The 20,521-nt window shown below is 44.7% G+C and overlaps 1 protein-coding gene across 1 annotated transcript in view; it reads left to right on the forward strand.

Annotated features, from left to right (window-relative positions):
- The window catches only part of LOC144732921 (cAMP-dependent protein kinase type II-alpha regulatory subunit-like), a 99,606-nt gene that overhangs the window by 10,563 nt on the left and 68,522 nt on the right, over positions 1-20,521 (forward strand). The window contains exon 2 of the mRNA XM_078614588.1: positions 10,209-10,244. Coding sequence (XP_078470714.1) covers positions 10,209-10,244 — 36 coding nt within the window. The remainder of the gene's footprint in view (positions 1-10,208; positions 10,245-20,521) is intronic.

Consider the following 20,521-nt stretch of genomic DNA (forward strand, 5'->3'; position numbering starts at 1 on the left):
TTTTGTTCACATTAGATTATCTTTACTGTAGTTTGTTTGTTCCCCCCCGCCCCCAATTGATAGACGGACAAAGCTAATGTATACATACTTTTGACCTTCATTGGAAAGCTTTCAAAAACAACGTATCCTTGGTGCCTGTGTCCCTGAGCCTGGCACGTACTGGGTGTTCGTGAGATATGTTGCCATCCTAATCGGCCACGTGTGAACTGAACGATTGCAAGCGTTGACAAGGGTTGTTAGGACAAGCTGTTTTTATTGTAATTTACTACCGTACGAGAAACGACCGAATGCGTCCCCACATGGGATGTAGTGCGGGCACGAGAAGGCCAGCACTGGTACAACAAGCGTGAACCGCATGGCGGGGCTGATTGCTGAGATAAGCTTGCCATTGTGCAGGAGCCAAGCCCATATTGTCACTTGTTTCCACGTTTTTCCTCAACTGTAGTGGACATCACGAGGTCCAATAATAATCATAATTCATGGCCTTTTGGCAGTTACTGCTGGATGAAGGCCCCCCGATGCTGTGTCGGCCACGGCGCTTGCTTGACCATACTTTGCCAAAGCTGGTTGGTGTGGGCTGGTGAAGATGGGGGGGAGGGGGGGAGCTCATGTCTGGTGCAGATATCAAGCCAATGACGTTAGCCATGGCCGGGAGTTTAACTCGGGAGGGCAGGTTCATAGGGCAGTGTGTGTACCACTGCACCACCCTAACTGGGCCTGTTGCGGCATTCATTACGGAGACACTTTTACTTAATCGCTGCAGAGTAGTTATGGTGGTACTTTTGCCACTGTCTCACTGCTGCAGTGCACGTCTGCAGTTGTCATCTCTTCAACGCAATGGATGGATGATGAATGGCTTTCAATCCCCTCTCTCTCTCTCTCTCATCGCCTTGGACAAATTATGCACCGTTGTGCAATCTCTGATTTACATTTCGCAGGTGACAGTGAGGTGGTGCTTACCGAGCTGTTTTCTTCGTTAAACGTCTTTACCCTGCCCTGCAGATCAGGGTCGTACCATTGCAAAAAACAAATTAACAAACAAGCAAGCATTTGGGAAAGGGAGATGTTGCTATTACTTACGCACCCTTATACTGCTTTTGCTTCTCCGGTTATCAGATGACTGACGGGTGGACATCTTTCTAAAAATGTAATAGTAGTGCGATAACCCGAGTGAAAAGTGCCAGTTGTGGAAAAACGTTGTCCAGTATCTCAAACGCAGTGAAGAAATACTTGCTTGGGAAGTTTCCAAAATGTACCCTTCTCGCGCGGTTGTATATTTTGACGTTAAAACACTCGGCGCGTAACGCGTGTATACAACAACTGGGTAGCTCTCCCCCCACCCTGTCTCTTTAGATATGCATGCGTATGACCTCTGTCGGTGTGCCAGAGCACAATTTTACATCGGCACACCAAAAGATACCCTTACATAATTGATGCCGCTTAATGGTCGGCTCTGGCAGACACGCACGTGTAGGACGCTGCAGCGGGCGCAGGATTTGTTTAATGGCGCGTGCTTGAACTCGTGCTCAGATTTCTCTTTTCTCCTCCCACACCCCGCCCGACCTTTCCTTTCCTAAATGCATTAGCATCTATCGGTGGTGCTTTCCTTGCTCTTTGCCAGCAGCTGCTGTGGCTGTGTAATGCATAAGGCCAGTTCCTCCTCTTCTACACCTCATTCATTTGCATTGCAGCGAAATAATTATTCATTGTCTGGTCTAGCCGGCAGTTGTGCACACTTGTCACACGTATCGAAATAGAGGTAATGGTAAAAGATCCCACTGTTGCGGCGCACGTGTCGGCGGCGTGTGACGGTCCTGTAAATCCTGGGACCTGACGTAAATTTGGTGGTCACTGTTGTAGCCAGCGTGGGGTCCTTCTCGTTGCTGGTGGTTTCCATTGGCTGTGTTTGTTATGCCCAGCCAGAGCCAAACTATGAAATGTTGACCTCACAAGATATATGAATCTGGCTCTGAGCAAAAGAAGGGTCTGGGGTCGAATGAAACCTTAATTGCGTGTGATGTTAGTGGCATGGCTCAGCTCCTTAAGTGGAAAAAGCAACCTGGCGCCGCCTCCTGAACCATGCCAGGCTGATTGTACATGGCCGCAGTGTGGCTTGGTTGTACAGTGGAAAAGAGGTGTGTTTAATTCCTAAAAGGATTCACAGGATTCAGTGGAAGTGCCTGAGGTGCTGAGAGCCAAACTTAGGAACCCTAACAACACAAATTACTTATGCATGTGTAATAAAGGACTCTCTCTCAGATGTCGATCTCCATTGTCCTTTATTGGGTTCGTAGAATCTCCGTACCACGGCGTCTCGCTTAGGCCCGCGTCCCGCTCGACGACCTCTCCACAGCCCTCGGCTGCTCCGTTGTGCAGGCTCCCTGCTGTCCCAATAAGCAGTCTCACTGCTGCCCCGTCAGGCGATCCTTGCAGCCACACCGCTGCCCCGCTATCTAGCGTCACTGCTGCCCCTTCCACAGCTGAGCCTCTCACTGCCCCGTTAGCTCTCTTCGTCTGACACCGATGGCCGTCAGTGTCGACGTCTCCCACCGCGTGGCAACCGCGCCACACTTTCCGTCTTGCCCAGCGTGGCCTCCTCGTATTTCACTCCGTCTCAACTCCCCTTTCCCCTTCCGGTTCTCTCCTTAAATCCTCTCCCCCCACGTGACCCAGACTCCACCCCCCCTCAATCCTTGCTCGCATTACACATGTACCAATATATTAGCACGATTGGCTACGTACGGTGCGAACAAAGTTCAGCATACATACACTGCTCATTTATCCTATACTGCCATTTCGATTAATTGAATGTGGGGTGATTGTATTCCTTTTTTTACTCACTTTTGTTGATTGTTTTTACAGTTTCAATCACTAATTAGCATACATGTAAAAGTTATCATTCATAGAGTATGTATATTACATCATTTGTAAACAATTGGTTGCAAACACACAATGCAATGGATAATTACGAGCGACCAAATAACCGATAACCTCCGTTAACTATCACCAAATGGCTCCTAATGCATTCAACCCTTCGGAAGGTAAGCGTGGTCGAGTCTGGCTAGGATTAGATGGGCTGTGCTGTTTCGAGGCTACGTTGCAGCAAAATCAATTGTTGTACTGTATTGTTACCAATAGGGCTGTGTGTGTACGTGATGAGCCTAATAATCTATTTTAATCCGATGCATCGTTTATATGACACTACTTTACAGTAAACTAGATAGTTTGAGTTGCGATTGCAGATAGACGAGCATTCACGGAGTGTTTTCCATACAGCAAGAGGAACGCATGCTGGCACGCGGCGCATTCCAGACCCCTTAGCTTCTGTGCGTAAGCACTGCGGTCAGTTTGCCGGGTGACGCGGTCGGTTTGCTGGGTGACGCGTTCGAGAGACGTACGCTGCTACCCCCAAAGACAAAGATCCCCCATATAGCCTTCACAGACTTTTGGGGCAAGTGCTGTTCACGAGCTCCTGTGATGGCCTGCATGGTACACGAATGGGGTGGGTCGCCAGCACCACACCCGACCGCCTTTGTCTCTTCAGTGGCGATGTTTACATACCGCATCGGGCTACTCATTGAAGGCTAAATCGACCTAGGACCAGTCCAGATTATTGTCACTGGTCTTGGCCATGAGCGGGAATCGAACTCGGGTCGATTCCCACTTGTGTAGCATAGCACGCTGCGCTACGCGTCACCCTGCTGCTCCCCCACACACACACAAGCTTTAGCCGCGTGCAGTGCTACAGCATTCAAATCCCTTATGTAACCCATCTACTCGGACCTTAATTATAGGGAGAGTTCGATTCGTGTGACCCACTCCCCACGAGAGCCCTTTGTTTGCAGAGGAACACCCGTTGTGGAGGAGTTATCCCGGAGTGGTTCTTCGGTTTTACCCGGCTGGCAAATTCTGCACATACAGTCTTGGTACGCTGTGTGCGTGCGTGCACGTGCGTTACATGCCATGCTTCCGCCGTTTTGGGTGTCGGTCAAAATTGGATGTATACACTGCACGATGAAAAGGGAGCTGCGCGGCCTACGAGTTAAGGTCGTTGTCCCCTTCCACTGCGCCATCCCCTCCTTTCTGTTTTTTCTTCTTTTCGCTTCGAACAAAACGTTTCCTGCCCCGCAACTCTGGCCGGAACGAGCCGAACCAGAACATGGACGTCATTCACTGCCAGTTGTGGTTGCTGCACAGCAACCGCAAATGTTGCTTGCAGGCGATTGTCAAAATATTGAGAGTTGACACTGAAGCCCATACAATGCTCGCCACGGCATGCGGCATTTTGCTGACGGCTTAAACGAGCTTGAAATGACGCTGCGATGAACTTACTCGAGCGACAATATTAAAGATACCGCGGGCGTGCGATTTAGGAAGAGGCCCCATTGTCTGAAAGTTGGTTTAAGCATGTGGGGTATTTCCAGTCCTGAGGCCAGCACCAAGCTTCAGATTTCACGTTTTGCACGTGACACGTTTTGCTTCGGGGCCTCTTGGTCACTGGGTTTCGATTTGGATGTTTGCTTGTGTACACCTCGTTTTGTCAATCCACTGCTGGATGAGGGCCTCCCCCCACGCCCTGCAGACAATGAGGAAAGGTGCAGAACGACCGTGGATTTTGCTGCACCGCACTCTGTTGCCCACATTGCCTCCTGCTCCTGTCTATTGTGCATTGGTGACCACCCATCCAACCGCCATCCTGGCTCAGCCATGTTTAGCTTCTGATGTCTGACAAAATTGGGTGCATTCTCGGTGATTGTATGGAGTGGTGGAGGAATACGTGTTAAACTGAAGAATAAGATGTTGGTTACTGCACTCCTGTGCACTGCAATATTAATTTGGCGATCTGAGGTATGCTTGAGTGAGTCAATGGTGGTGCAGTTTTAAATAATAATAAATGTATACATAATTTACAGCCCTTTGTCAATCAACTACTGGATGAAGACTTCTTTACAGTGTAAACTATACTAAACCATTTTTATTTTACCAGGTAAGGGCCACTGAACTATATAGCTCTTTCTCAGAAGCGAGCTGGCCTGAAATTATATCTCACCGAAGTGGGTTATCATGTGGAAATTTATAGCAGCCAAATACTGAAACGTACGTTTCTAAATGTGGAGGGAAAAGCCGGAGGACCTGAAGAAAAATCCACACGACCATGAGAAGAGCACGCAAACTCCAAATATACAGCCGTCAGGGTCCGGATCAAACCCACGAACTTCTGCATACCAGGCGACAGAGTTAACATCTCACCAACCACGGCGCCACTTTGTCGGTAATCATGATGTTTTGGCCACGCTTCACTGAGCTGGTCAGTGCAGGTTGGTGAAGTGGAGGGAGGCGGAGTAGGGAGGGTGTGTTCCTGGTACTATTTCAGAGATCACTCCCCACTGATGTTGGCCGAGGCCGGGAATTGAATACATTGACTTCAGGTTCGGCTTTATAGCGTAGTCGTACTGTGCCACCACTCCACCCAGTGCATCTTCATTATTGTTTTATTTAGCATAGTTTACACTGATCTTGACAAACCTGAACTATTTTAATCATTTACGTTATAAGGGTGTGTGCTCCATTGCTTTAAAATAGAAGGTCATATAATTTGCTGCCACCTCTACATGCAAGCTGCAGTAGGCACAATGTATAAATGTAAAAGTGTACAACTCCCGCATGGGCCATTGACTAGCTTTCCTGGGTAACCTTGCTTCGGCTACAGGAAGCTCGTAAAAACACGTTTTTTGTTGCGCTTAGCTCTTTTTATTCGAATCGATTGGCGAGCAAGTTTGTTGTTTTGCTAATTATTATTCATGTTGTGCGACCATAAGAACATACAAACCTGGGCGATTTGTGTTGTTCATTCTTGTTTGTGTTTTCTCCTAGCGATGGTCCGACCTTGTTGCCGTGTCGTGAAAATGAAGACGTTTCCTTCGCGCATTTTTGAAGTACAAGCAGGCCACCACACTGTTTCAGAAAGTAAACCTACAGTGTGTCATGTCAACCGGGCCGTTCTATCCACACTCAACGTAATAAGCAATCGGATTGGTTGATGGTCCAGAAATCGCTGGTTCACGCCACTGCCTCACTCGCTGAGGATCAGTCACCTCCTTATCACTCCTATATCGTTACTACTATGGTTACTGTTCCAGTGAACTTCAATTGTTGATTCCTCTACCCATATTGAGTACTCAGTTTACCAGATGGACTGTTTTGTCTCATCCAGTTTGTATTAAACCACCACAACAACACACTCACCCACTTTTACCCACTCACCTACTCACTCACCCACCCAACCACTCACCACACTGCAGGTCAAATAACTTCTCTTCCTGTTCGTCCTTGGCAACTGGTTTGACGACTGCAATTCTTCCCCATTGTCTCATTCCCCAAATTCATATAAACTAGCTTAATTCAAGAAACACGTTAACCTTCAATTTATTACAACTTTGAGAGTGCTGTTTGTTTCTGGCCGCTTGGGCCTTTGTGCCTGTGCTCAGAAATCTTAACAAGAATCAATTTGAAGCACACACCTCTGTTTTATGCCCTTCCAAGGGTGTTTTTCATGTGGCTATGAAACTGAAATTTAAATTTTCAGAACTTAATCGAATGAAATTAAGTTAAAATGAACTTCAAAGTGATGGTGTTTTTTGTGCAGTCATCAGTGGCCAGGCTGAAACTTATCAACCGGCTATACACTGGAACTCTCCACATTAAACAGTCACCTGCTCCTCACTCAAAACTCACTTATTTTCTCTAGCTCACCCCACGGACCCCTTATTCTCCCCCTCATTACCACCACCACTACTTTTCCCTCTTCATATTCTCATTACATGGCTTTCACTCATTCCCCATTCATTCAATCCGTTCATCATCATTTACCATTATCAATTCCACTTTCACCGAATTCATCCATCACAGATTCGCCCATTGCTTCCTCTCATCTATTTTATTCACCTCATCTCCACCATTACATTCACATGTACTGTTCTTAATTTTCTGTAAAGCGCCTTGGTTAAGGCACTATATACATTATGTTGAGATGACCCAGTTTAATCATACGTGGCCAAAACCAGGATTTTAACCTAGGCTTTCAGTGTCTCTGACATGAAATTAGCACCCTGAGCCACCCAGCCACCTCTCAAAACAGTATTTATGTCATCACGTCGTCTAATCTTACGTCGTTTTAAAATAAACACTGCTGTAATTAACGTGTATTCAGAGCAAGATCATCAGATGTATTAAAGTCATGGTGTTACGAGCTTCATCACGCCTTTCACTGTATACAGCGCGCCAATTAGGATTAAATGCACGGCGGTGTAGTTGCTGCTCTAAATAATAAATTAAACATCTTGCTGGGTGTGGTGTATCGTCAAACGTGGTCAACCATAGTGCGCAAGCCCTTGAATGTTTCCCGTAAACACAAGTCTTTCCCGCACTGCATAGTAAATGCTATCGGTCTTATTGAATATTTCTTAATTTCTTCACACGAGGGATCATCCATTGGTGGCACACAAGCCAAATCTGGCCCACGAAGACTTCTTGTTGAATGATCCGCCAAGATATACGGCTTTCCCCGAGGCATAACAAGACAATTTTTTTGGTGATACTGCTGCTGAGTTGGCAGTGACGGCTCAAGGACAAATAGCAAAAAACTCGACATGTTTGCCAGTGAAAATATCACCTTAAAAGAACAAAATAAATATTTGGCGACTTTTCGAACAATGGACCTCTTTCATAGCACATAACTAGGGAGGCCAGAGACAGTGGATAATAAGAGTCTGAGACTTCACTTTACACCATGGCGCCTGATGAGAATTAAATTTTAACAATGTTTTTTGATGACAAGTTTGTTTTAAATCGGCACAGCAATAGTTACTTAATCTTATTTCGTATGGCTGATGTAGACGCAGAGAAACAACTACAATTTAACATTCAGGTGGTAAAGCCAGAAAACGGCGTCAGGAGCAGCAGTGTATCGCTGTGATGTATCCTTCGTATTTGTGGATCAGGCGGCATTACATTTTTACATGCTGTATGGTCTGTTCTGGATGACCACGGTCATACACTGGCTAATAGTAGCTATCGAGTCACAGACAAAAATCTTCAATAATCAAAACGAATCTAAACACACTATCCTAAAAGTAAAATTATAAAATGTTGCTTTCACATTGCTTTGTGGGAAGATTTGTTTCTGGTAGAAACAAGGTACAATCCACTTAACAATGGGTCCAGGAATGCATTATTTACCGAGGTTTGCATTATAGCTTTCCAGGATATAGGAGTGCAAGAAATCCAACCAGTAAGAATGTTGTTTTTACTCTGAACGGTGTCCAATAAAGCCATTGAAGGTGTAGTTATTTCCTCCATAAATAAATGGTCAAGGACTCGCCAAACTGGATGCGGTGAGGTGCCAATCAGTGATGACTGCCAAGTTTTACACGCGTATTCTGATGGAACAAGCGACGAACTCCCCTGAGCTACCCTGGATGCTGTGGAAATGAATGGCTTCCAAAATTAAAAAAAATACGATTTTAGTGTGTTGGTTTTTCAAACGCCATGCAAAAGAAGAGTTAGAAAGGAAGTGTTATTTGTAGATGCTTTACGTATTATCATACACATAGTCTTGACATTTAAGGCATTAGCAGCAGCAGCTTACATATATCCGCGACGGAACCTTTGTTTAAAATTTAATTATGCTCGGGGCTCAAGGTGTTCGTTTGTACAGATTGCATGGCTCAGTGCTGTGATTTTCCTGCAAATTGCGTGCGACAGTGTTGCCTCGCGATTGATTTATGGTGGGCAGGATATAAAATGAGATGCCACCCGTGTGACCTGCCGTAATTAGTGGCTGGGCAACGTCATATTTCACTTGATTCACCCGCCTTGTCCTCTGGGTATCCAAGTGCAAAGCAGCTCGTCCGTCGCTGTACGTTTTCCACACTTGTGCTGTACAGCTCTCCGATGTGTTTTCAGGGGTACACTGTCTGTCGTTAGGCACGACGTCCGATGTTTTCGTCCAAGTGCTGGGTGGTGCTTCAGAAATTGAATCCACATCACCGTGGTATTTTATAAGCATTTCTCCCATTTAATGAAGAGTGGACAAATTATATTTGTATTTGAATTGCAACCATTATTGGGTTAGGGTTATGACCAAAGCAGTGAGCTACTTTATGATTATTATAATGATTACCCGTATCAAGTGTTTTTGAAATATATGGTCCGAAATTTTGTAATTTCTCATAGAGCTGAAAATTATCAGACCATACTGCTCGACAACGCTCATCATCATCATCATCTATGCCACCTGCTTTATCAGTCAGTACCTGTATTTTTGTTTATTTTATTGTAGACTTATTTAGCTGAGGGTCGTCATCGTCTGCAGTGTTCAGTGCTCTGAGTCTTAGGTGTGGTCTGGTCAGAGGGCAAGTTTCCTCCTCCTCCTCTTTCATATTCTGTGCTACAGACTGCAACTGTCTGCGTTTGCAGTCTGGGCCCTTTTGATATATTCATCTGGTCTTGTTGACCACAATGTTTGTGTTCCAGTGTGAGATTTGTGGTCAGTGGCTTGTCGAATCTTGTTGGTGCAATTGCGTCCCAATTGAAGAATTGCTGACGGAGTCTTTCCTGCAACAGAACCACATCTATGGTTCCATGGCTATGTAAATAAAATAAACTTGGAACTTGGCTATGGATCTGCTTCCTCATGGTATCGTTTCCCATGAAAATGTATTACAATGTAAGAAGAGGTGGAAGAGTCACTTTTCACATCTTGTACTTTATCTAAAATAGCCGTTAATGTCGCTGTCAATGACCTGTGCGATGTGTGTGTGTGTATATATATAAAACAACAAAGGCAAAGATCCCCCACATAGCCTTTAAGAGACTGGTAGGGCAAGTGATGTCAGCGAGCACCTATGATACACGTGGGGGTGGGTGGCCACCGCCACGCTCGACCGCCTTTGTTTCTCCAGCGGCGATGTTTTTTTTATACATCGCACCAGGTACTCATTTAGAGCCGAGGCGACCTTCCCGTATGAATGACATGGTGTGGGGAGGCCTCCGTCCAGCAGTATATAACTAATTACGCTATTTGTGGACATATATAACGTGGCACCTCTTGCGTTCATGCAAATGCTTCTCCTGTGGGCAATAATCTCTTGCAGATGACATTTGCGACAACTTGTATTGACTTCTGCTTTCTTGTTTATGTTTTTCAGCGCCTGTGATCAACCGCTATGGAAGGCGAGCATCTGGTAAGTTCAGTTAATGATGATGCCTGCCATTTGAATAATTTAACATAATATATACAAAATACAACATAACTTTACTTTTAATGCGATACATTGACCTCTCAGCATCACTTGCTGTTACTTCCTCCTCACCTGTGGCGGCATATTGATCACATCCCGCCACCTATTTCAGGCCCAAGATTGAAGAAGATTTTTAACAATCCTGTCTTATCAAATGATGCTGCTGGCAAATGATGCAAGTAGGCAGTGTTGTTACTCTGTGGCCCATGGTTTGAGATTGGTGACCACAGTTGCACTCTGGGCTATTGTTAATATTCCATTGACCGGCAGAGACCATCAATTGACCATCATCAGCTATTGTCTTATCCACTGTTGGATGAAGGCCTCCCTACTCTGCTTCCATCATCCCTCATGTCCCAGTGCAGCTACCATCTGTTTTCCACCGCAGTGAAATATAAGTTAATTTTAGCTTCTTTTATCAATAAAAGCATGAAAAAAAAGTGATCGTCATTTTACCAACTCTGATCCCACACTGACTCGCGTCATAATTTAACATAATATATACAAAATACAATATAACTTTACTTTTCATGCGATACATTGACTCGCGTCAGTGTGGGACTCAGGCGAGCCCTGTGACCGACAATGCATGTTGAGGCCTTCAACTGGCAGTGGGCTGACAAAGCCTGTCATTTTTTGGCACACTTTGTACGTAATGGGTCGTCACGCCACTCATCGCATTCGAATACACGATGTGGTTTGAAGGTTCGCGCATGCCCAGTCATTTTGTTAATTGCTAAAATCGAACTAGAATCGATTATGAAATCTGTGGCCTTTCGACTCCCATAATTGATTCTGTCTTGTCGAAATAACGAAAATTGATTAGCACCCCAAAGTAAGATACTCGTATAACCTTTGTGGTGACCCCGAACTCAGTGGCATCACTTTCTTGCTTTGCCTATTGCCCTCTGTTTTGTTACTGGCCTGCAAGTAAGGCACACAATACCATTGATTGAGTTCCCCCACTGAGTGGCACAGCTGTGACTGATGGTCCAGATTACTTTGCTCTTCAGGGTCCTGACTAAACCCAATTGCAAATACTTCAGTTAAATATACCAGCCCCTGCGTCCCTCAGGCCAGGCTTTGTAAATGATTAATGCTTCTTGGCTGTGCACTACCAGTGGCCACAGTATATTATGGAATCGTTTTCAGGTTTTTTGGGTGGATTTTTTGATGCAAATATTTTAAAACGAAACTTGTTTTTTTAGCTGTTAAAGCCCACTGAGCTATATAGCTCTTTTTCAGAAGCAACCTTGCCACAAATGATAGCTCTACAAAGTGGTTTATCATTGGGAAATGTATAGCAGCCAAATACTCCAAACAGAAGTTTCTAAATGTGGAGGGAAAACCAGAGGACCAGGAGAATAATCCCAACGACAACGGGTAGAAGAGACATGCAAACTCCAAATACACAGCAGGCGTCAGGGTTAGGAACGAACCCACGTGCTTCTGCATACCAGGCGAGGGAGTGAACATCTCGCCACTGTGGCACCTTAATGGTACAGTTTGGTGGTGTATGGCGGGGTCAATGATGGCTACTCTTGCCTCTTCCAAAGTGTCTGGCCAACGTGGAAGAGTAGGCCTACATACTCTCTCTCTCGGGGGGGGGGGGGCACTCTTGAGCTCCCTCAAGTGGAGGGTCATCCGCCAACAGTAGCGTGAGAAAGTAATTGCAGGGCTGCACCTTTACCATTAGCGTTTGAATGGCGCTGTCTACGTCATATCACGAGATGAAGTTATTTTGCTTTGGAATTCTTTCAGAAAAAAAACATTGTAACATCGCTCTGTTAGAATTCAGTCTCTGGAAGGTGATATCACAGAACATCTGAGGACCCTTTCAAGTGACTCCTTATCCAACACTATCAGGCACATCTTCCAATATACTCTGCTGCAGAGACATTTGTGCATGACACAGTCAAAACAATTATTTTAAATTCTCGGCCAGTATTTAACAAATCAAGGGAATATGTAGTACGTTGTTTTACACCTTATGGCATTTGGGTGGAGCATAGGCACACTGGTTAGCACGTTGTGTTATTCAGTCGGAAACCCGACTTAAATTATTGGTCCTGCCTTCCCCCTGCCCTGATTCACACAACACGCATTGACCAGCATGGTCAAGTATGGTGAAACAACCTCCATGATCGACACAGCGGTGGGGAAGCTGTGGGGACGCTATTCGGAAGCCACTGGAGCTTTGAACTTGAAATATAGATTGAAAATCATTTCTTTAAAACAGCTTTTTATGTCGAGTGTTGTTGTCCTTTCCCCGCACCTCCGATTAGCACGGTTGGCTACGTACGGTGCGAAAGAAGTTAAACATAAATACCGTGCATCCAGCAGTGGATTGTCAAAATGGCTGGAAAATAAGTTGGCCATAAACTCTCTACCAATTGATATCCCGGCTAAATCATGGGTGACTGAAACACAGGATTTAAACCGAGAATTGTTCCCAGTGCTGAGTCAGTGACCGGACACACCATTTGCCCCCAGAGCTGCCCCACTACTTCCCAAGTGGGAGTTGTTTTGATTCTCGTTTTGTATGTCACCCTGGTGGCATTTGGCACAGATTCTAAGATTAAAATCGACACGTTTATGGAAAGTGGGTCAAGTAGAGGATGATTTGTTTCCATGAGCACAGGAGTTCAAGCTCACAGACTTTTCGATAACACCAATCTCGAAGACCCTTGGCACTAATTTTAAAAATTAATTGCAACAATTGTTCACCCAGTAAAACCTTACTTAGTCTCCGACTCATTTTCAGAAAGATCGTGCTTTTGGATATTTATCCAGTTGTATTCATGAGTATTTGAAAATAATACATGCTTACATACATGTCATATGCATATGGCAGGTATGTGGAAGATAGTACTTATTGTTGAGGTTACAGTGTAATCTCCACACCGATTTTAAACTCCTTCATAAACCCATTTTACCACAACCTGTCACACACCTTTGTTGACTTCCCACAAAGTAGTACTTAGTTTATTCACTCTGAAAAAATAAAGTGATTAGTTGAGCACCACCAGGATTGCACTCGATTGTAAGCTTCTCCCCTCTAAACAATGTCAGAATCAGAATACTTATACTAGAGGAATCCGATGAGCTATAAAGCCCTTTCAAATATGTCCAATAGTACCATAGGAATGCCATGTCGCCAAAAGTGCCATCGTAATGTGGAATTTCCACAATTATGAGTCGAGCTTGAGACGAGAACATTTCAAACGGGGAGAAATTCCTTATGTTCACAAACACTTTGGGAGACGGGGACAGTCTTTCTAAAACCAGGACTGTCCTGGCCTTTCCAGGACATTTGGTAATATTATTTGTTTCTTTCGGTTAAGTCACGTCTAAAGATAAAATAATAAATTAAATTAAATAATAGAATACGACGTTTCGATTGCAACACAAGCAATCATCATCAGGTATAATGAAATAGCGACATAAAATCTAACCAGAAAACTATAGACAGACATATTAGCAGACAGATATCACCAAGATACATAGCGAGAGCAACACAGGTAACAGAGAGGGGTGATCGTCTCTGTGTGGTGGCCTTAAATAGACAGAGGGGGGGGCGGAGGCAGAGAGAGGGAGGAGGGTTAGAGAAAAAATTAGCATATCAATGGGTGGTCAACAGACGTGGTGCTGCGAATGCGATGGCACGGCCAGCAAGCCTGAAAATCAGGAGAAGGACACACTAAAATTAAATAACCTAGTAAAATATCGAAATGTAATGTAATACAACACAGAGGGTCGGTCAACACACAATTAACGCATAGCCTGGTTGATTACGTATTTCAAAGATTGCTAAGTTAGAATTTAAGTGTGAACAATCTAAAGAGAGGACACAGGCAGAGAAAACAAGTCGCCAGAGAGAGAGAAAAAAGATAAGCTTAAAACTTCCCCGTAGAAGTGGTTCAATCTTAATTTTAGAACTTTCGTGACTGCAGGAATTATTATTTTTTCTCTCTCTCTGGCGACTTGTTTTCTCTGCCTGTGTCCTCTCTTTAGATTGTTCACACTTAAATTCTAACTTAGCAATCTTTGAAATACGTAATCAACCAGGCTATGCGTTAATTGTGTGTTGACCGACCCTCTGTGTTGTATTACATTACATTTCGATATTTTACTAGGTTATTTAATTTTAGTGTGTCCTTCTCCTGATTTTCAGGCTTGCTTGCCGTGCCATCGCATTCGCAGCACCACGTTTGTTGACCACCCATTGATATGCTAATTTTTTCTCTAACCCTCCTCCCTCTCTCTGCCTCCGCCCCCCCCTCTGTCTATTTAAGGCCACCACACAGAGACGATCACCCCTCTCTGTTACCTGTGTTGCTCTCGCTATGTATCTTGGTGATATCTGTCTGCTAATATGTCTGTCTATAGTTTTCTGGTTAGATTTTATGTCGCTATTTCATTATACCTGATGATGATTGCTTGTGTTGCAATCGAAACGTCGTATTCTATTATTTAATTTAATTTATTATTTTATCTTTAGACGTGACTTAACCGAAAGAAACAAATAATAATTCCTGCAGTCACGAAAGTACTAAAATTAAGATTGACATTTGGTAACTTTATCAGAACCACTTGGATGTCTTTATGTCATACAATATTGTGAGAAATGCTTTGTTTTCAGTTGCAAATGTTGAAGTCGATCATGTTGTCAAACTCTCTTCTCGGTGTTTGGGCAGATTTGTTTTGTTCCATTTCCTGTTGCGCAGTCATCGCATCTTTTAGCAGCAGTTCCCAGCTCATTTCCCCTGAGTCTAACGTACATTTTGATGAAATGCAGTGCATGGGTGGGGGGGGGCTAGGTTGAGTGCACCCTGGTGTGACATTAACCATGTTTGTTTTTGGAGATGGTGGGAAAAAGGGCAGTCGTGGTTTTTTTGGGTTCACGCAACAGAAACACGACTCTGGGTGACATGGTTGCATATCCATTTCGTTGGGAACAACATTTGTTAATGCTCAACACAACACGTTTCCTTTAACAAAATCGCCCAGAAAGTGCCCAATCTCATCTGCTGCTTGTGAGTTATTCCTCTTATCCGTGGATAAATGCAGATGATAGGAACACAAAACATTGATGAACGTATGGGTGAGATTTTTTATGGATCATTTTCGAGGCATGAAAAATAGGAACACCAGGTGATAGGAGAGGGGAAAAGAACAGTTTCGCTGTATTTTCTTCATTTGATAAACGGTAACTTGTTTTAAATATTCTCTGCACTTGGTTACGAAGTCCTGCAGAGTTCTGCATCTGTTTTTGAGTTTAGCCAGAAATAGTCGACATTACGATGTACAAATAGTATTGTAAATGTCACCGAAATTATGGTTTATGTGTTTTTATAGCAAAGCTCAAAATCACGTTGAATGAGGTAGCTCATTGAGCTCTCTCGGCAACAATTAGAATGGCTAACGGACAGTGGGGAAGTTGAGACTATGATGTGGATGTTATTTTGTTTAACCAGCTCCACAGGGATAAATAGTTCTCATTCTTTGGGTCTTTTGGTAAAGCCACATAGATATTAAAAAAATCACAACGTTTTGATCGCAACACAAGCAATCGTCATCAGGTGAAAAAATATAGCGGGAGAGCTGCTGAAGCAGGATGTTATAGAGGTTTGAGATGGGTGTAGCCCAAGGGTAAGTGGGCGGGGCTAGAGATGGAATTTGCGTGTAAATGTAAGATCGGAGAGCTGATACACCTCCACGACTACGAAGCTGTGGAGGTGGCCATTGTATTGTGAGAGATTAGCATGTCAATCTGTTAATGTAAGATTAGCATGTCAATGTAAGAAAACCGGACGCCACCACATTGAGGAAAACAAAGCTGTGGAGGTGGCCATTGTATTGTGAGAGATTAGCATGTCAATGTAAGAGAACAACCACCGCAACGGTGGCTGTGTTAGTGACACGTTTAGCCTGTTAATGTAAAGACATTTAACCTGGTAATGTAACTCAGAGAGTCGGAAATAACTGCTAACATCGGCAGGTAGGATGGAAACATCACAGCCAGTTATGACTTCAACTGGTTCAGTTTGTACCCATCTTCTTGGTTGAAATTGTGTCTGTGTTTATATATCTGGATGGCTTCGTGAACGAATGTTGAATAGCCAGTGGGTTTGCAGAGTACCTTCGTTTTCGAAAAATCAATTGCGTGTGTGCCCACAGCGTTAAAACAATGATTATTCACGGCTGAGGTATTGATCCTACCCTGTTTCAGATCTGCCTTATGTTCACAATAACAGTCCGATATATGTCGCTTAGTTTCCCCAATGTAACTACTGCCGCAGACAGCTTAGTTTGTAGACACCGCCGGGGTATTGCGTCTCAGAGATCACATCCTTCACAGATGGGATCAGATCACGAATTTAAGTATAGTACATAAAATTCTGTCACAATACAATGGCCACATCGTAGTGGTGGAGGTATATCAACTCTCCGATCTTACATTTACACGCAAATTCCATCTCTAGCCCCGCCCACTTACCCTTGGGCTACACCCATCTCAAACCTCTAACATCTTGCTTCAGCAGCTCTCCCGCTATATTTTTTCACCTGATGACGATTGCTTGTGTTGCGATCAAAACGTTGTGATATTTTAAATTTGTTTTATTTTTCTATCTCTGTGGCTTTACCGAAACACCCAAAGAATATGAATTCCTGCAGTCACGACAGCTTTAAGTCAAGTATTTCTCAATGCGTTTGAATGTTATAAGTGCTTTCGTGACACATTATAAGATGTGTTGATGTAGTGGCGTAGCGCTGTTGGCATGGGACCAGGTGCAAGGAATTCAATGAGGTCCGTTGTCCAAAATAATCCCCCGCCCCCACTTTAGAGCCCGGTTCTCAGGTCCCTCTGGCCTGTGGACCCCAGTGCGGCTACACACGAGCATACTCTTTTTATTTGCCAAATAAAAAATTGACACCCCACGTTACTCAATTGGGACTATACATAGCAGCAATCATCGCCCCCTGCTGGCAGACTCATGCCCCAGGTCGCTCATACTAATCGGACTCATTGTGGTTTCTTTGAGTTTTGACTCGGTTACACAAACAGACGTTCTTTTGCATTGACGTTTGGATTTTCTGTTCTTCTGTTGGTCAGAGTTAAACACTCGTTTCATAAGAACTTCTAACAAAGTAATTCATAATTTCAGCAGTTTTTGACAACACGGTTTAGTGATGGACGCAGTGCTGTTACATATGTTGAGGCTGAACTCGCATCCAATTTAAAAACGGAATATTACAGATATTTTGTTCCGATGATAATGTGTTTCAGTTGAAGCACACAATTTGTCAAGGAATATTTCACTGATGAAATAAAAGTCCATCAAAAATTACACTTCCAAGGGAAAGCAGCATCGTTGAACTTCACGAGCTCTCAGTTTTCTAGGATGCATGCATTCCTAGAGAATTCAAACAAACCAAAGTGGATGCATGACATTTTGGCCTTAGACCAAATTATGTGTCCAATCTTTATAGTCCTCAGAAGCTTAACGGGGCTGAGCCCAGTTTAGTACTTTGGAATGGAGACTGCCTGGGAATACCCAGTATTCGAGGCTTTTGGCTGCGATGTTGCGCGTTGGCGGCATCAGTGTATGCTTGAATATATCTGTGTGGAACTTTGTTACTCCTTTGTGGTTAGGTGGGGGTTTCTCCATGTTTTTCGGTGTCCTCGACCGAGCCCATACATTCAAGAATTGGAATTGGCATCCCAATGTATCAGGGACCCTCTTGACAACAGTGTGAAGACTCGCTGAAGCTTTCCTGAGTTTATGAAGGGCATTGTAATAGCATGAAAGCAATGGTAATCCAGTGCATTTGCATAGTCACTGAATTCCAACTCGTAGTCTTCACTGACGTTTTGGATAATTGTGTGCACAGTCAATTTAAAACCTGTAAAAAAAAAGAAAAAAACGCCATTGGTTTATTTATTTTCCCCCTGCACTGACTTTTACAAATGTGTGTCCCCTAATGTGGACTTGCGGAGTTCAATACTGTCCACGCCACACGCACACTGATGAGTACATTTCTGCCTTGATGTATCTGGCTCTGAGTTGCCCTGGCTGGTAAAGCTGGCCATATAGCCGCACTGTGCTGCTCAGTAGGGAACAGTGTCCTTAGGTACAGTGTCAGTACCCTGTATATCCTACGTTGTGTTTGTGTTATCAACTGTAAGTAATCGATTTCTCTACCGGTCATCGGTTCCATTAGTCGACTAAACGGCTAACGCAAAAATAGTTCGGAACAAAACTACCTTTTTCCACGTGTGCCGCTTGACGGGAGGTGATGGGTGGGGCTTGACGATGTTATCGGCATCTTCAGCCTCATCTCGCTGGGCATGGCTTGTAGGGGATTTCCTGCCTTCGGTGAGGCAGGATGTGAAGGCGGTTGCTTTTTTATCGGCCCAAGTAACCGAACACCAAAGCTTTAGTCTATTATGATTTTTAGTCTATAAAACGACTTAATAATCTTACCTCTAAATGTAATTATGAATTAGTTAAATAACCCCATAATCCCTACATGGCATGGGGAGTCCCTCATCCAGCAGTGGATTAACAGAGCGCCATACATATGCGGTTACAATGTAAACGTCGTTGCTGGTACAGCTGTGATGGTCAGAGTCTTGGTGTCTGCGAGCTCTAAATGGGTGGTGGGTGGCAGAGTAGTTTTGATGCTAAATGGGGCGCTTGGCAGCTGCAGAGTAGGGGACCATGGAGACAGACACCAAGAGAGATAGTGGGAGGCACATTGATAGAAACCAACAACACGTTGAATTGATATTGCATCTAAATGCAGTCGCATCTTGCTTTACAAAACTAAAATTAAATAAAAACACTACATTAGAGCCGGTGATGGGTGGCGGTGGTGGGGGAGGTCAGGGCAGGGAAACATGAGAGAGAGGACTGAGCGCAACACTACGGCATAGCCCAGGACCAAGATTGCGGGGCCAGCGCCAACCACAACAAGCCCGGGGGCAGCCAGAACAGCACCAAAAGTTCCAGGGCTTCCACGGGAGGCCTGAGTGAGATATGTGGAGAGATGGCCACCAAGAGGCACACAGTGAGAGCTGATGTGCAACAACAGACACCTTGATACATACAGAGATACAGAGTGATAGAGAGAAGGGATGGAGAGAGACACCGAGAGTGATAGACTCAATAGATACAGAGAGACATGAAGATGGCAAGCCCATCCGAATACTAGCCAGGCTCAGCCCTGCTTAGCGACTGAGTTCTGGCGAAATTGGGCACGTTCGGAGTTATTTTGTAGTGAGGGGGGGTCGGTGACATCGATGAGCGTTACCCACTGGTGATGTGCTGCACCAACAACAGCAGGCATTGCTGATGCTGCAATGCCCTTTTCTACATGAGAGCGGGGAAAGGGCATTGCTCTTCTTGGGTGGGATTACCGCTCAAGCCGAGCCTCCAGCACCCTACATCAGCAGGGGTTCATATGCGGCAGCGGCCCCCACTGTACTTCATTAGCACTGGAGCGCAGAGAAGAGACCGCCGAGAATTTGACCCTGCCCCGCTGAGCGATGTTGCCTGCCACCCTTAGGCCAAGCATTTTGTGAACCCTGCATTATTAATCTCGCCGCCCCATGTTTGTGTGCGCGTGCGTTTGTGTGCGCGTGGCGGCGTGTTCCCAGGCCCACGTTTTTCTCCCCTCGCTTGCGTGAGAGTCTCCCGTGAGCTTGTCCTTCTGCTCGTAGGCGGAATTGGATTGGGATGGTTTTGGTGAGGGCAAAGGTAGTAGATTTAAAGGTAGAGCTGCAGCCCAGTAATGTACCTGCTCAAGCCCGCTGCTGGCAGAAGAGCCTGCACTGCACACAGCTCTCAAGAGAGTGTTTTGGCCTACTCTGCCACGTTGGCCAGATGTATTGGAAGCGGTCTAGGTTCCCACACTTTATGCCACCACGCGCGACCTGCTGGGTGGACAGAGGTGGCAGGGTGGGATTTAATAAACTTGCCGCATTTTTTTAACAGACGTTGCCCACACGCTGATTTGACTAAAATTGTTTAATTACATTTTCGCGGGGTGAAACAAGGCAGCTTGCTAAATCAGGGCTTTATAGCTTTGGACGGTGAAGATGTTCGTAACATAAGCCCGTAAATAATCCGCTTGCGCGATGACACAATTATATAACGCCACCTTAGGTTTGACTCGTTAATTGTGATCTGAGCATCATGTTGTGCTTACTAACC

Source organism: Lampetra planeri, chromosome 44 (assembly GCF_965212315.1).
Source record: "Lampetra planeri chromosome 44, kcLamPlan1.2.h2, whole genome shotgun sequence".
Classification (NCBI taxonomy): Eukaryota; Metazoa; Chordata; class Hyperoartia; order Petromyzontiformes; family Petromyzontidae; genus Lampetra; species Lampetra planeri.